The 18,162-nt window shown below is 49.3% G+C and overlaps 1 protein-coding gene across 4 annotated transcripts in view; it reads right to left on the bottom strand.

The window, feature by feature from the left end:
• LOC125951086 (dedicator of cytokinesis protein 1) overlaps nt 1-18,162 on the bottom strand; it is a 33,446-nt gene that overhangs the window by 8,353 nt on the left and 6,931 nt on the right. For all 4 annotated transcript variants that reach the window (XM_049679631.1, XM_049679628.1, XM_049679629.1 and 1 more), the window contains exons 2-3: nt 1,367-3,566; nt 753-1,293 (exon numbers count right to left, since the gene is read on the bottom strand). In XM_049679631.1, the coding sequence (XP_049535588.1) occupies nt 753-1,293; nt 1,367-3,566 (2,741 nt within the window). The remainder of the gene's footprint in view (nt 1-752; nt 1,294-1,366; nt 3,567-18,162) is intronic.

Genomic DNA, 18,162 nt, shown 5'->3' with positions numbered 1-18,162 from the left:
TTCATTAGGACATTGAAATGATATTCACAGATTAGGGTGATGTAAGGATCAATCGTGAAAAATGTACAGTAGTATATGATTACATGTTATTCGATTGGGTAATGAGTATAAGAGTAGGCTGGTGGGATAGGGATGAAAGACGTAGGATAAGTGATAACAGGAAGTTTTGTGAAGTATCGTGGTGATTTAGATCAAGTATCGAGCGGCACGATCGATAAGACTGTCAGATCCTTGTGCGGGATTTGAGAGTAACCGACCATGCAATGCATGATGTTGTGATGGTGAGACGGACATGCTTACTTCAATACTGTGCAGTGATGGCAGCAACAGTATATTGACAGCTTTCAAGGCATCTTTCCGCGCAGAGGAAGAGTAATGCCATGATAAACTAGTGAACACAGCAGAAAGAGCGTGTACAACGCGGCGTGATGGGTGCGACAAACAGACAGTACAGGCAAAACACACACATGTATAGAGACAGAGAACACAGAAGGACAAACAGTGAAAAATTGGAAAATCAAAGACAAGGCGTGATTGTGCATGAGACAGAAAGGTGAGAAGCGTAATAGAAAGTGATAGAGGCATACACACACAAACACACAATAACACACAGAGACGAACAGAAGGCAAGACAACAAACGCATGCAAACTCATAACAAATGTATAAGAATGGACACTATATATATGCTGGACAGAGCTGTGTCTTTTCTAGCTTGCCGCAGTTCTACGGTGTCAACAACGGTCAAACTTACCTCTTCCTTGCTCTCCAGCTTGTCTTTGATTTGTCGACAAAACACGGGCAGTAAAATGGCCCGACACTCGGGCAGCTTGAACAGCTTCGAATCGACCACATCCTTAATGCAGGTCATCTTTGATTGATTCAACCGACCGGTTGGCACGTTCGTTATGATGTCAACAATCTTTTGACCCAACTTCAGCGGTTCGTACACCTGCATCAGATCTGAGGCGATGATGTGCAGATACTTAAGCAGTGCACCCTGTGATTTGAGTAGATCGTTCTGATACTTGATCAGCTCGGTAAACGATTCAAGCAGCTGCTCCAGGCCAGCTTCAAACTCTTCGCGCCCACGGTCCTGGTTCAGCTCAGCAAACAGCACCCGTGATCGAACGATGAACTTTATGATGTACTGCAGGTACTTGGTCGTACGGTACAACTTCTCGTCGTTCTCGTTAACCGTGTAGATGTTGGACGCGGAGCGATTCAATGTAGCAGTGCTTGCTATGCTATTGATCGCATTCCGGATATCCGTTTGCACAACCTGGATCAGTTTCCTATAATGAGAATAAAATGAAACATCGTGAGTAATCGATACTAATGTGTTTGGGATGCATTATCATTACTTACTCATAAGCCAGTGTCGCGGAGAAGCTTTCGTTGATGTACAGATCGAGCACGGATTGAAAGTGCTGATACTTGAGATCGTACACGATCTCGATCAGCCGTAGTAAACACTCGAACACCAGCTTGTCGTACTTGTCCGGATCCCCATTGTCGACGAGTATGTTGAACAGAGCGTCCAGAATGTCCTGCAGGAACTTGACGACCTCCTCGCATCGCACCTTCATCAACGCGTGCAGTGATTCCTCCAACTTTTCCTTCCTTGAAGACCAATTCAACAGTCCCAGTATGTCGACGTTTTGCGTCAGCTTGGTACTGCACAGGTTCGTCTCAATGATAAACGAATCTTTCGAGGCTAAACTAAAGCCCGCGATGGCTGGTTTGGTGCTTCCGTTCGGTAGTTCATCGGCCAACGAAGGTAAGTTTAGATAGTTGTACTGTGATTCTTCGTCGTACTTTTTGTGGTCGATCTTGTAGACCAGCAGCGTATGGCGCCGGTGCTGTAATGTCGTACCGTCGTCGTTCATCAACCGGACAAATGACATCCCGAAAGGTTTTTCAGTTCTATCCTTCGCCTCATTTGAGCTACGGTGCCGGAAGGTGAATTTCAGATGGCACTGTTTGAACTCCTCGATCGGCACGTCGATCTTGAACGTTTCACTCCACTTCGGGCGATCTTCGTGGTAGTAGATGACGGACTTGTACTCATTCAGCGCTCCACCACCGCCACCGTAGCTGATGACACCCGGTATCGTCACGCCCTGCTTATTGCACACGTACGCCATTACCTCGATGTTTTTGTCGCTACTTTTGGAGCCCTTCGAGAACTCGCCCGATACGAGCGTCAGGTAGAGGTCATTGCGCACGTCACCCGGAAAGATCACCTCCGGGAAGCCCATCTTCCGTGCGAACGCCACGTTACCGAGCACTAGATGGGGATACTCATCGCGCACCTGTTTGATGTCACCGTACAGCATATCCACACTGATCCAGATTGCCGCATCACTCTTCTCTCCTAGATCCTTGTTGGTGATCAGCTTGCGCAACGTAGCCTCCAGCGGTTCCTTCTCACACGGGATGAATGGCATCTTGAGTTGTGTATCACTCTTGAAGTCCTCCGATCGTCTCAGGATCGGCTTCAAATCTAACGTGGCCACACCGAACGGGCGGCGCATGTTTAGATCCGGGATACCATTAAGGCTACCCGTACTCGAAGGCGTCCCACTACCAGTACCACCACTTCCTGTACTAGGTGATGCAGGGTTGCTCAGCTGGGAGGAGATGTGGTTGCGATTCGTCTTGTAAGTGCCATTGCCGACCGAGTTCGCCATGCTGCTACGCCTTATCTCCGTATCCTTTCCCTCCATTGCACCTATCCGCACGACGTACGCCACAAGAAATATTTTATTCCGGCTCAGATCGTTCCCCGATAGATCAGTGAACAGGACCTTGATGTTGTTGAACTGATCCAAATCGGCCGCCATACCCTGGCGGCTCCACCGGACCACAAAGTTTTCGGTGATTGCTCTCATCTCATCGCCATCGTACAGTGTGAACAGTATTTCCGTATCCTCACTTAGCCGGCACACAAAGTTGTGCACCGATAGTAACAGATTGTGTGAATGACGGTTCACAATGTCAGGTGTGCGGTTCTTGTTCGTGGAGTTGCTCGCTCGCTTGATACGATCCACGGCATTCAAATGATGCTCGTACAGCTGAGTCGTCGAGGTACACTCGATGTCCAGTATGTTGCCGCTCTCGTCCCGCACGATCATGTCCAGCTGGAGGATCTTGTTGCCCGTGTCGATCTCACTCGTCGCCTTCAACTTGATGTTCCGCATCTCGTCTACTGGCAGATTACCGGACAGTAGCTGCGAACGTAACCTTATGAGCTCGAGCATTTTGCCCTGTAGCTGCTTGAAGCACGGATCCGTTGCCAGGTAAAGGCGTCTGTAGTGGTACTGCCACTCCTTCAGCACCGTAGTGATCTCCTCGACGATCTCGCTCCGGTGTATAATCAGTTCGCCATCGCGTGACGTTCTGTTCTCGACCGGATGCACGTAGGTCTTCGGGAATATACCAACGGTGCCCGAGCTTCCGTTACGGCCGTAGTACCAGTGGTAGGATTCCTGTTCGATGATCACCGTATCGCCTACGTCCAGATCGATGTGATGCTCCTTGTCCGCGGCACTGTAGTTCGCTTTCGCTGTTGACGGAAACAGGCAACAAACCAAACTGATCAGTATCATGTGGCAAATCACCGGAGCGCAGGCGCGAGCGCAACCCCTCCTTCACAAACTGCACTCTAATCAGAGCGCAGGAAGAGTGGATTTAGAACGAGCTGACCTTCATGGCTTATTAGTACAAACAAATGGACGAGCCGTCTCCGGTACATCCCCGGGATTTGGATTTCCTCCAGGCGCATCATCCCCATCTGCACAAAGTAGGCTAATTCGATTCAGGCAATATCGCGAAACGTCAAAGTTGCAGGAACTTTTCAATCGACCCGAGTTTATGCTGAGCTAGAGGGGGACACACCTCGACAATACACAGAGGGGCGCAGAACAGTGTTTTTTTAATGGAGCGGACAGGGAGAAAAAACAAAACCAGCAAAAAAAAAGCGCAAATATTAGGGACGCATCGAGGTTGATTGAACAAGATTCAATTAATTAATGCATGGCGGTGAACACAGCGGTTTCAAGTGGCTACGAGGTGGTGGTGTAGCATATTGGGGCTAGCATTATGACCCATGCTACTCAGTATCCTGCGCTTTAAAACAAACAAAGCCGGACGAGGACAAATCCATTGTTTTGTTGCTAGTGATAAGAGCGATAAGATGCCACTAGCAGAAGGTTAGTAAGAATAACAGTTTGATAAATATATCTTTCAAATAATGCTAAAAAGATTTGCGAAGAAAATGATCATATCTAGCGGACAATTACTTAACTAAAATGTCTTTGAATCAAAATTTCCACCAAAATGGATATAATATGATGGTTAACGGTATGTAATGGTCGTTTTATATATCATCAACCGTTGCATTGAGCCAACAAGCATCATACGAATCCTTGATGAGGCATCATCATGTTTACAACAGTAATTTACATCCTTGCTCATTTCGTCCTTGCATGCCGAACACCAACAGCCCGGTAGAATATGAATGTTTTATCAAATAAAACGCTTCACTAGGCATGTAGTCACCTGCTAGGGTGCAAGTGCACTCACTGGAATATGGCAGGACTTCCGGACAACGAATTGCGATCGGTTTGAAGAGCAAATTTTCTGCTGCAGCCAGAAACCACGACAGAACGCTCAGATCGCGCGGGAAACGTTCGAACGAAGAGAATTATTTATTAAGCCCAGAATTTACCCACCCTCGTAAAGTAAACAAACTGGATCCTCCATCCATCACAAGGAGTTGAAATTATCAACTACAGTCAGTCCTGCAACCATATTTCAGATGGAATCATGCATGCAAATGATGCAGTGTACAACATAATGTATACAAAGTCACTGGCATGCTTATCGTTACGAGCTTCGTAACCACATTAATCCAACCAGAGACCAGGGGGTTCGTTTTGAATATATTTCTGCGATGGAAAAAAGGGAGGAAAATGTTTTGCAAAAAGTTCTTCAATCGGCCAAGCGCAGAACTGCATCCTCATTACTGCACGTTGTTCGCTTGCTTTGGCTTTGAAGTGCAGCACGTGGCATTCCCGGGGTCCTCTCGTCATAGCAAGCAGAACAGCTTTCTGCGCGTTTACGGTTGGTAGATTTTTGTTAGGAATATTTCTATCCGGAAAATTTATTCAAAATGAAATTAATTCACCTTACCATAGGACGGCGTGCTTCGTTCGCGGCGGTGGTTCGCTGGTTTCAAGCCAAGCAAAACGAGAAAAATCAGAAAAAGGGGGAACCAACATCGGAACCTTGTGCAAAGAGACGGCTGGGTTCTCGGGCACGGTTCTTACAAGTGCAATTAGAGTAATGTGGCGCCGGGCACCTCACCGGGAGTGAAAGTGGACGCTATGGGTGGCTGATGGCCCGACGGAAATGGTAAGTGTGCTGCTGCTGCTGCTGCTGCTGCTGCTGCTACGGATGATTGAAATGCATCCTCGATTCTCACCAAGCGCAGCACACTTTGATTACATTCCGCAACCCATTGCAGAATCCACGCTTACTGAGATTCTTCTATGCACCGCGCACCGCATCCGGACGGTCACAATTGGTTCTACGGCGAATCAGATTTGCAATAGCGTGTGGTGCGCGTCGTTTAGAGAACCGGGAGACCCATAGATGAAGAGAGCGGACACGTTTGCATTATGCATGGAATGCAGTTGTGCTCTCGGAATGGACTATAATTGCATTATCGGAAGCAAAAACGAAAACAATTTGCACTCGACGATCCCTTGAAGCGATCCTCTTCTATTAGTAAAGTCACATGCTCGAGCGCCATAAATTGCTAGCCATTTACCAGCCAACAAGTAATTCCTTATCGACTGGCCGAGTTCAGTAAGCTGGACATTGCTCCTACCATAACCATCATTGTGCCTGTTGGGGCTTCGGGTTTAACAACGCGCTGCGCATTTACCTCATTCCTTCAGCTAGCAAGCAACGCAGCAATGGTGGTGATGCGGAATGATGGAATGATTGGTTGGCAGTCGGGGAAAGGTATGCAATACGCTCCGTACGACAAGGTAGGTCTCACCGCCATCGTGCCATGCTCCCAGGCAGCAGACTTTGTAGCAGCACCTGGTAGCCCTCCACCGACACACCGAATCCTAACAAAGTAGGTCAGCACATGAAAAGTGATTGCATCCTTTGATGCACTGCCCTGGTGCTGCTGCTCTAGGAGCTCACCTCTTCTGCCTCAGTAAACGCTCTAATAACCCAGATACCTCACCGGTGACCATATCATTCTGCCTGATGGTTCATTACGAGATGCTTTTGTAGACGACGAGGTACGGTGGCAGAAATCAGAAAGCCAGATATCCCATGTCTATCTATGTCCGTTCTTCCTGATCATGCATCATCATCAAACGTCAAAGAGGTATATCCTTGTCATCGTTACGACAGAGGCGGATATATGAGCGTACAAAAATGAGGTTCTTCTATTCTTCGTTATTCATTTATCTAAGTAACCAGCATTCAAGGGAACTAAATCTACGTCCGGCCCGTTGGACACAATTGACTCCGATGGTCGCTGAACATCGAGGAAGATCGCCGAAGAACTATTTTTATGTGCCTACCAATGGAGGAGGTGCGTACCAAGTGGGGGTACCGGGTATTGTTATTTATTTACGTCAAAAGATTTACATTACTTTCACCGTCACAAGACCCCATATGTGTGTGTGTGTGTGTGTGTATTTGCTTTGGTCACATCTGGCTCAACCGGCAGAAGCAACTGACTTCATTCGTGATGACCCCCGACCGCCCAACCCCGCATCTCGCAGGCAGACGTACGTACACGATAAGACGAACCACGAACGCCACGGTAGCCTAGTTAGTGACATGGTCATCCTGTTTTGACTGTGGGAGGGGAATTGTAATATCCCCCTCCATTTGGTGGTTGTTCTTACTGTAATGTTTTACGTTCTGCGTTGGCACCGCTGACCAAACACAGAAGGTGTGTCCACCTTGTATCGGGATTTAGTCAGCTGTGCGTGTCACTCGCTAAATACTACTAAACTGTCGACGCTTTTCTTGTGGTACGTATTAAGGCTAATGCGATTTGAACCGCACCCGAGGATTTATGACATACGAGCTTTTAATATTGATTACACACATATAAAGTACAATGCTAGGTCGATGCTGGATTACCGGGAGTTCGAACAATAATGCTCGGTCGCGGTTTGATCACCGTAAGTGCAGTGGTGCGCGTGTGTTATTTTCACTTTTGGTTTGATTAGAATTCGCCTTTTGCCGTTCTGCGATAGCTGTAATATCTCCAGAATGGCCACAGTGTAGTAGCGACAAGTTGAGCAACGACAACAGCAGCTAGGCCAGCGTGTATGCGCATCGCTTCGTGTTTGGTTGGTAAATATGAAAACCGGCGGTAGTGTGGCGCACGCGATACGCACCACAATGAGCCAGCCCCAAAGCGATACCAAGCACAAGTGAGGGAGACAGGGAGCTACTCAAAGTAGCGCAACAACAACAACAACAACACAAAAACTAGCATGGAAACCCCCCAAAAACATGCACACACACTCTGCAATAAGCTGTGGGGATGAAGGGCTAGGAAATTGCTTTTTTGGCAACAAAGACGGAGGCGCGCGCGCTGCGGCCTCCGGATTGCCACTCCGAGCCTCGAGTGCACTTAAGGATTGGAGCACGAAAAGTACTTTGGCGGTACTTTGGTTATTAGAGAAAGAATGGTTCGCCGGCGGCAAACATGCATAAAAATGGCCTAGATTAAGCATACGGAGAGGCCGCCATCGTCCACGAATTGAAAACGGGTACTGCTCGCGATTCGGCTGCAGCAATGTCAAGAGGGTAAGTATAAACGTTCGAGAAGGGTTTAATCTACCGCAAAGCAGCATTCTGCTGCAGATGTGTTCATATTTTATCAGACGATATGGCCATACACGAATCACGCGTGGTGACTAACGCGAGTCGAGAAGAGTTTGAATGCGGAACGTGCGTCATTGCGTCGTGCTGGAATGAGTCGCACCACAGCCCTTATGTTGAGATGGAGTTGGAGAGGAGATACAAGAGAAATAGGGCAGGATTTTGGATTTCGATATTGGCCATCGAATAACCACTGAAATGGATATGATAATTGACGCATCAACAACCCTTTAATTTATTCTGAAACTAACAAATACACTAAAATAAATTTGACTTTTACATGAGAATTAGATCTGACTAGCCGACGTGACTGGAATTAGTCACTTTGTTGTTTTATAAAAAGAGATGAAACACGGTGGTATGTAGCAATGCTTCATTAGTGTTTTTGATAGTTGATAACACTTGCAAAAGTCTGATCGAGCCTTCTCCTGACGCACCATGTTTTCAATAATGACACATACATTTCCTCCACTTAAAGTTCAGATTATTAAATCTCCAACTTCACATCAACCCCTCCCTCCACAGTTGCTACTTCCTCATTATTGAAGACGATAGCAACGCTATCAAACTTTACGGCGCACCACCACAACGGCAAGCACCCTCCGTGGAATAGTTTAATCGTGAAAGAGTTCCGAGAACTATTCCGACAAGCACAGCATTCTCATTTCATATTCAAAGTTATGTTTCCAAGAACGCGATAGGATGGAAAGCTAACGAGGCGCACAGTACAAGGATATGCCGGTATCCTGGTACTCGTCCTGCTGTGTCTAAACGAAGCACACCGGTGGTGTCCGTGCAGTAGCATCATCAGCCATCAGCCAACGAAAGAACAACGCCGGATTGTGTAATCGGCCGCGATGCTTCCGGCTCGGGCATGACCCAGTTGTACCTAACCCCACTAACCCATTCCTGGACTGGTTCTTCTTCTCCTTGGAAAGTGAATCCGTTCTTCCGGATTCGGAAGTGAAGCACCGTTCTTCTCCATTGTTCCGTCAACATTTGCACTTGCTGCCAGCAACACCAACATGCACCGCGCGTTGCATGAGCGTTCCCTGCGTGCTGAAAGTGTTCGCCGCCGCCGCCGCCGCTGCCGCTTGACACTTACTGTGGAGAGGGAATTGTGCGCTTCACTGGATGATGTTTCACTTTCGATACGGGCAACCCCACCACCATCTTCTTCTGTGGTTCTTTTCCCACTACTGTCCCATGAGAAATGTTTTCATTCCGGAGCATTTTCCGGTCAATCCTTTCAGGTGCTAAATGAGACTGCGACTGGGAAGTCATTTCAGCATGCAGCCTATTCAGAGCAGAACAGAAGCAGAGCAGAGAAGTTGCAATGGTGCTCTCGCGGTGCGGTTTGTTGGTTGACGGAAACTCGAGATGCTTGGCATGGTTGGGCAATCTCGCTGGCGCTATAGAATGTCACCATCCGTCTATCGGCCATTCAATATGCATGTAGCTTTGGAAGCTGCACAAAGGAGGTTACTTCCCTTGGCGTACTCGCCTCCTTCAGAATACCTTCTGTGCAGCGAGCTGTGGAAGGAAGTGGCACAAGTGATGCCACTTCACGTGGCTGTTGAATGGCGTATGACCGAGCCACAGAGCTGGTGCAACGCGTCGCGAAATGCCTCCATACTGCTATGCGCCCTGCACGGGATACTAGGCGCTGCAGTGGTCCTGCCCATTAGAGAGGGACCCTCCGCCGCCATTCTTTTCTTAGAACACACACACACGGCACAACACGAGGACCGGAGGCATTTCGGAGCATAAAAGTGAATTATAATTATGAGCAAAAACAAACAGTAACAGCGCGCCTCTGTGTGTGCGTGTTGTCTGTTGTGCTTGTGCAAAGGCAAACACAATCGGCCTTCGCCATCTCAGAACCCCCGTCAGCAGTTGGTGGTCTCTTCCCTCTGGGGCTCGAGAGAAGCGGTATACGGTATTGCCCTGTGTTTGGCTGGAAGCGACGTGTGTAAGGCCATGCGTCATCTGAGGAATCATCCAGGGGGATGCGTTCGTGGACGCTGATTAAACGATGTGGAGGATCTAGTAAAGGCACAACTCCAGCTGTACAGCTGGATAAGCATCCAGAACAACACGTGAGCACTGTGGTACAGAGTATGCAGAAGCCCGCATAGTCATAGCCAGACGGCGTATGACGGACGACGACAGTTTACGGGTGACTTAAGAAATAAGTTTGTGATTATCAGATTCTCCATGTCTTGAGTTGATGGTTCCAACTTCGCTCGAAGATAGGAGCATAATTACGGATTGTTTATTGTTGACACATTTCACTTCGAGTGAACTTAACAAACAAATGCTCTGTATGCTGCGGCATCCACTTCTCAATGTAGGAGGTAGAATGAGAGAAACACAAGAAGCATCTGCACACGCTTTTGAAGGAAGTTCAAATATTTTGTTCAAGACATTCAACGCGAGTTGCATGGATCGGTAGGTACGAGGTTCACGAGAGGACAAGAATAAACATACATATTGTAGTAAGCAAGTAAATATTGAAAATGTAATACATGATCATATATTTCTTATTCGCTAAAAAAAAAACTGGTTGAAGTTTTGAAAAATCTTCCACGCAATTTTACGTCAAATATCCGCGCAAATTCGTTGCAGAATAAACCACTACCCTTTAATATTAGTTGATTTGCTACAAACTGAAGACAATATTGTGATTTCTATTTAAACAACTCTGAACACCATACACCATGATGTTCGACGTGAAACGACCGGAACTCGCTCAATATCAATATCGTCAGCGCCCCTGACAATCGCGGAGTGCATGATTATCATCGATAATAATCGGTCATCGACGCCGTATGGTTAGCACTAGTTCCCCCCCCCCCCCCCCGCCCGCGTTCAGTCAACACATATCTTCCGGCTCAATCGACCCATAAATTGCCAACTTTCACTACCCAATCCAACCACCAAGCAAACGAAAACACCGCAACTCACTGAAGCGATCGGTCGATCAGATCGGTCGTTCGTTCGCTCACCGGCTTCATTTTTAAATGTCAATTTGGCAAAAGTTAACTAGCATTGCCAATGCCAGTAGCATTGCTCCGTGAGACAGAAATGGTCCCTACCCCCCACCTTTGATGATGATAATGGACAACGATCTGCACACAACCAGTGCATTGGCCACCCAAAAAAAGGGGAAAAATAAAGAAATGGGAAGGAAAGGGAAAGTCGATCAAATGGGGAAGGAAAAAGCAGAACATCCTCTTGTCTCGCCGGGCTGGCTGGCTGATTTATGAGCCAAGACACACACACACACAGTAGATGCACTCGGGATGGCAATCGCTAGAGCGCTCTTGGCAGGGCAAGGAACTCGCACTAGAGCGCTGCAGGGCGTGCGTCAGGTGCCCCCCTGCTGTGACCTGCGTCGCGCTGTGAGTAAATCAGAGCGCGGCAGAAAGTGAAACCAGCGTCGCACAGCAGAGCGCGGTACCAAATCCGACGTCCGACCACCAGAAGAGAGTGTTGCTCGTAGCACAGCGAAAGGCCTCACGACGACGGATGCGACATTTCGGTGTTACTGTATTCGCTAAAATTTTAATTAACCAACCCGGTTCGGCCAACGAGATCGCGCGAAAGTTCCGACAGCGTGGGCTCGTTTGTCTCGTGGTCAACTCGGTGACGGTGTGCCGGCATGCATGACAAGAAGGTGAGAACGGCCCCCCTCAAAAAGATGAAGGCAAAAGAGAGTTTTGCAGAGCCGCGCACACCTCGCTCGCCCTACGCCGTTCATTGTTGTCATTCCGCGGAGCATCAGCATCATCGTCATCCACAAAAGCGACTTGTGGTCGGTCGGTCGGCGGTCGGCACTGAAAAGCGCGAAAATGCACATCAACATACAAATCGGTCCTAGCGAACGGGGGCCGCCTTTGAGTTCGACGCACCTCGCCGTTGTGATCTCCCGCCGCGGACATATATGCTCCGAGGCACATGCTAAACAAGCCAGCGGCTGGCACTGGCATTGATGCGATGGCATGCATTTATGTAAGGAAGCAGGCGGCGTACTCAACGGTGCGTGAAGTTGCGGTGTAGTAGTCACCGTCGATTCGTCGACCGCGCCTACACATACTGTAATCATAGTTCCGGAACGCCCGCCAACCGGTGCGCGGAGAAGCAGCGAAAGCAGCGGAAGGAAAGGAAAGGAATCGATCCGATTATAACGCGGGCGGCGTGTGGCCACAGGAGAGATGTGGTTCCGGCAGGGTCCGAAGCAAGACCGAGGGTGGTGCCGTGATTGAGAAAGGTCAATGGGAAGGTCGTTCCGGTATGTGAGCCGGAAAGCCGGCATTCCAAAGACATCGCGCGCGCGCCCGCCTTTTGGGAGGGAAGGTTTTCCGTTTAGGGCCGGTGTCTCTCGAATGGTGTTTAGGGATTATGCGGGATCGATAATGGTGCACGTTGTAGTTCATTCCCCTCAGAATTGCTTTCCATCGGGATTTTATCGCACAAGTTGCCTGTCTATGTCAACAAATTTAATACTAAATTGGAAGAAAAACTTGGAAGTAGCATCGCTTTTGCTATTAGCTCTAGAGGACCTTAAAGACGAACCGATAACCTACTGGAATCCTCACTCTCACTCGCTGATTTCTCGAAAGTAATTCAAGCATAATCGAGTCACGAATCACGAATAGAAAATTCTATCAAATCATCACCGAGTATACGCGCATGAGTCACATAGGCAGGGCATAGAAGACGGAGAAAACATGAAAGTACCTTCCTCTCTGCCAATACCGATCCGATGAAAAGTGAAATGTCTCGAGCAGTCGTCAGTGGGGCACGTGGCTACTAGAACAGAGCACAATCCTCCCCGGACTTACTTACGATGCTTTGATGCGAATGAAAACACAGACAACCCACCCTCATTTCCCATCTGGCCGGGTGGTAGCAGCTCTTGTATGTCGTGGGAAGAACACGCCGCCGGTCGCGTACCGGTGGGTGATTGTTACTCGCCGCCCATTTCGCTTTCCGGAAGATGGAAGATGGAAGAGACTTCCACAACAACAACGACGCACGCAGCAGCGCTGCTTCGGTGTTCTCCCTAGACTCTAGCCTGTCCAAACGACTGGCACCATCATCATCCGTTACGTTCTAACCTTTACGTAATCCCGGACAACACGCTGCTCGAGGTGGTTACATCAGCATCAGGCAAATCGTCGGTCAGGCGGACACTCCACTACATTACCCTCATTCCCAGTGAGATCGAACCTACAGCTTTGCATATCGACTTGATAGGTTTTTCCATATAATGGCTGTGTAATCGGGGAAGTTCCAACCATATTAGCAGCTGCTAACTCCCTGGTGGCACGACATCATCAACCGGCTTGACTTCTCCAGGGTCATCCGAGTAGTTTGCAACACCCCTGTGCCCCAACCCACCCGCCTGTCTGACTGCGTACATTATGTTTTATGTTTAGCGATCGCGTACATCAACAATGAATGAGCCCCGCCTGACATTGGATCGCACTGTTGGTGCTGGGATGCTGTTGAGCGTGTGTTCCCCCGGTGTACACAAATCGTCGGCTCATCAGTGCCAGCCAAGGCGCTATAACGGTTACTGCTGCTGGTGGCACGCAAAACCAGACGCATTGCATCGCCTACCTAATCGTGCTGCTTGAAATTATTTAAATAGAAATAGAAGCAAAACACATCGAATCGAACCACCAACGGAGACGGACTGTGTCAAGTGTGCTAAGTGAGATGACAGCGCGCTGCGTGAGTCGAGATTAATCAACGCAGCGGGATCTATAGCAACCATTGCCTCAATCTCTATAACTCAGTGGCATTGGACCAGTTTTGCGTAACCGAATGTTGACAGGTAGACATTTTAAAAGTACGAACACCTTAACGAATTCAAAACTTTCCAGAGAACTAAAGTACGGTTTGCCCTTCAAAAGTACCATTCCATTGGCCGCGAAGAATGTGCAACGTCGCCAAAAAAGGCGGACTACGCGTCGCAGAACGCACACCTCAAGCTGGCCTCGGGGACACTGACATCGGTGTCAGGTGTGCTATCAGGCCCTGAGCCAAACCATCATCATCATCAGCATCATCATCATCATCAGTAGGAGCAGCGCCGGTATCAGTTTTCGCGCCCTTGTAGCCCTCAGCAGTGTGTGCGTGTGCTCACGCGCGCCAACCTGTAGGTTGGTTACCACTGATTGCACCCTCTACAACCCGCAGCAGTTGCTGCTGATAATGAGCTGATTAGATGGTTCCACTGCTGGCTGCCTCTGGCGCTGGCGCAAAGCGCCAAATGTGAGGGCCAGCCTAAGGGGTGCCAAAGACGCATCCGTGCCCTAAAGGCCATCATTTCCAGCAGTTCATGGGCCTCGCACTTCCAACGGAGATAGCGGGAGCTGGTTTCTATTTGAATTTAGGATCCCATGGCCTAGAGGAGCCCCTTCGCCAAGCTATTGCTTTCGCGAAGACCCTTTTCGTAAGGGGCTTTGGATGGGCAAGTCAATATTGGTTTAGTTCAGTTTTTGCCGAAGTAACGTTCCTGGACCTACCACCGGATACCGCCAGTAGCCAGTGAAGCGTAACTCATTCGGGAGAGATGTTTACGTTGACCAAACAAGGCGTTCCTCTGGAGAGGCTTGCGAAGAAACTGTAACAAAACGTTCGTTCGCGAGGAAGCGAAGTGTACCCTCCGAATGGAGAACCCTCCAACAATTGTGCTTGTATTCAGAAGCACAATGGGGAACACGCTGAACATTATAACCATCGTCCAATGTCATTGGGTGTGACCTTTGGAACCAGCAGTTTATGCTACGGTATCACACCCACTAAAAAAAGGGACAACATAAGCGCAATTGAAAATCGAGGGAAGGGTGCCAGCAAACACCTCCGAACAAAGTGCCTACTCAGCAGCCCAGTATCGCGAGGCCGTAGCGGTCTCCTCCTCGTCAATGTGAATGATAATCGACGCGCCGCGAACACAACAACACAATCGTCGCTGCACCTCCTCGTCCCGTCGCTTGGGCGCGTTCACCACGGTACCTGGGGGTGCTAGCTAGTTGTAATCGAGGTCGGGCGTGCTATGACAACATGATCGCGGATTTGCGTTAGGATATTGATGACGATGACGATGAAAGAGGAACGGACGGAAGGGCGGCGCAAAATGGGAACTGGCGTATCGATTCGCGAAGCACGATTGAGGCGTTTGTAGGGTAGGCAGCAAGCAGGCGAGAATCGCCATCAACTCGTCTCACCTACAGACAGAGAGTGACAACGCCCTTCATACCGTTAATTACCCTTGTCAACGCTCGAGCTGTAGACGAGTGTGATCTAGCAGCTGGCAGGGTACAAGGGTGGTGTGCCGGGTACCAACTGCATCCCATCTTCCCCAGCGGAATGGCGATACACCGGGCGCATGAGTTGTCCTCGATGGAATGTCGGAAGACAAAGTGAATCGAACACAACGACATTGAGGTGACGTCGCGTCATCGAAGCGTACGATCAACCTGGAACGTAGTAGTCCGGTGTACAAGGTATCCATTTGTTGTAATCGATAAATGCATAGACGCACACATGCATACCAACATCTATGTCTAAGAGACGTAGTTTATTATAGCCGCTGTTTTGCGTCTTTAACATTTCCCAGATATTGCCAATGCGATCTGCGGCGCAGTAATAACTATAAATCCCCAAAGATCATCTTGGGGCGAAGGTATGATGCCATCAACTAAGACAAGTGACAGCCGCTGTCAGTAGACGGCCGAGACTCCGGCTGGTATTTCGATCTAACCTCAAAATCATGCCGCAAATGGATAAAACCGCACGTGTATGCGAAAACCGGGACCCCATAACGGCCGCCGGCACGTTGTCGTCGACAGTCGTCGTCATCACTGAATGACTCACCGTTGTACCACACAGTGGCAGAAACAGCCATAAGTCATACGCGATCGTAAATTACGAAACCCTTTCGGGTTCCGGGATCTTCGTTTCTGATTTTTCTTTTCTGTTGGTTTTTGGAGATGAGATTGGGGATGGGGTTGTGGCGAGTAGTGTTGGTAACATTCGTTTATCACAACATACGTCGCACCCAAGCACGAATCCGACGCTCTAGGCGAAGGCTGGCATAAGCCAAACTGGATACACGAACTCCTCTTCGAATGCTAAATGATGCGGTCATCATCATTCCGCACATAGTTAACGATGCTGTCGACGGTTCTGTCTGCTACTGCTGCTGCTGCTGCTGATACGATCCACACCACATCGACTCGGTGTGGAAGCAGCAAGCAAGTGACAAATATTCTACGAAACATCGCAATGTCTTCGTCGTTGTCTCTTCTTGGTCGCTGTGCAATTTCATTAATTCTCTGTCGGGTGTGTCTCTAACACGCCTCGTTGCCGCAACCCGTAGCCGGCCACTGTGATGACAAGTGGCAACCGTTTGGCGACGAGCAGAACCTGAAACGAACGGATCTGGAACGGACTCCGCTCACCAGCACCACCATCATGCCAACCATCACACGCAGTTGCATCAACTAGGGCTCGCAGTTTGTTGTGTAGGCGACGACACTCGACGGTCGCTAGTTGTTAACAAGAATTCGTGGCGCGAGTGTCGTCCGTCTTATGCTGCTCCATTTCGGCGAAACATTCGGAGCCAGCACCATCACACGCACCACTGTGGACCCAAAATGTACTTCACTGAGGTTTGCGATGTTTCCTTTCGGGATTTCCCTAAGCACCATGGTGATTATTCCATAGAAGTGACGTTGAATATATTAGACAAAGTCACATCACTGTAGTTGGGACAACACTGTAGGAATGTGAAGTCAAGAAGACTTCCTGATTACAATCAACCGTCCGTCGTCATCGGACAGGACCGACAGAAATCCCTTAACCAAATCCGGTTTGGCTGAAGCCGGATGCCTGCCTGTTGCAGCGGATGGAGAAACCCGACACTTTGACCGCCCTGGCAGTTCTACTTTTGTGCATTTTTGGAAACCGGAACCGGGTTGATGGGTTTAGTTTTGCCCTCTCTTTCTCTCTCCCCCCCCCCCCCCCCCGCTACGTTCTCCTTCACTTTCCTTCCGCCAATGGAAGACCACAAAATTTCACTCGCAAATCCGTGGTAGCAGAGTGCGTGCTCGAGCGCGTTATCTGATTACAGAAATTAGCCGACCAAGCCCGACCGGCCGGATGCATCCGTTTGAGGAGCTGCTGCTGCTGCGCAGCTCTCACTCAACGGGCGTTAGCTGCAGCCCAGCCGCTGGCTCGTAATATGCATGGCCGGTTTCATAATGCGAAACACTATGTAACGCGCTCGTGTTATAATAATTCGTTGTCCGTCGACCATGGCACTGGGTTCGGGCTGGCTACACATCATCCCCCCCCCCCTCAACCCGCACTCTCATCGATTGATCCCTATCTGTCACACTTTGCCATTTCCTGCTTTCGCGTCTGGGACAAACACTGCGTCCCGCAGAAGGTGGATCTGCAACATTAGATTTTAACTAAATTGTACGGGATCGGCAACAATCCATCGTGTACAATGAGACCAAGGACAAGCCACGAGTACCAGACAAGACAGACGCAACACGTGGTTGCCAGGAATCCGGTCCAGTATGTGGACAGGATCCTGCGCCAGCCCGAATGCTCCATCGTTAACGTCGAAGGGAAGCAACATGTGTTGAATACCCCACCACAGAGCGAGAGAGACAAAGAGAGAGAGTTTAACTTCTCGCGGCGCATCAACAAGTGCAACAGGAAGTGAACCCGACCGTTGCACACATGTTGGCGGTGTGATTACGGCGAACGCTTCTCTTTCTCTTGAATGGCCTCGAGAGTACTCGGCTGGAGCAGGCAGATAGCATGCGCCCGAGCAGCAGGCCGCCCGAGTTCCGGTCCGACCAACGCTCTCAGAGGAGGAAGCGAGCCGTGGAGAAGCAGGGCATTGACACAGGGCACAGCGCACGTACACCGGGGCCAGCCAGCTAGCCAGTCAGCCGCGGTCGGAGATTGATAGGCGAGAAAAGATGGAAGACCTCCTCGAATGGCCTGCCGGCCGGTCTAAACAGTCTAGAGCAGCCGCTAGATACGCTCAACCCCATATGCCGCACACCATCACCACACAATCGATGATCTGAGGGCAATGATGCGCGCGATTTTGATTGACCAACCGCCGTTAGTTGGCAGATGGTGGTGTAAGGTGAAGCCGAACGCCGAGGAACTGATAATGCGTGAGGCATAGGTGC

The sequence above is a fragment of the Anopheles darlingi genome, chromosome 2, assembly GCF_943734745.1.
Source record: "Anopheles darlingi chromosome 2, idAnoDarlMG_H_01, whole genome shotgun sequence".
In the NCBI taxonomy this organism is placed as follows: Eukaryota; Metazoa; Arthropoda; class Insecta; order Diptera; family Culicidae; genus Anopheles; species Anopheles darlingi.
This window is presented reverse-complemented; position numbering and strand designations above follow the sequence as displayed.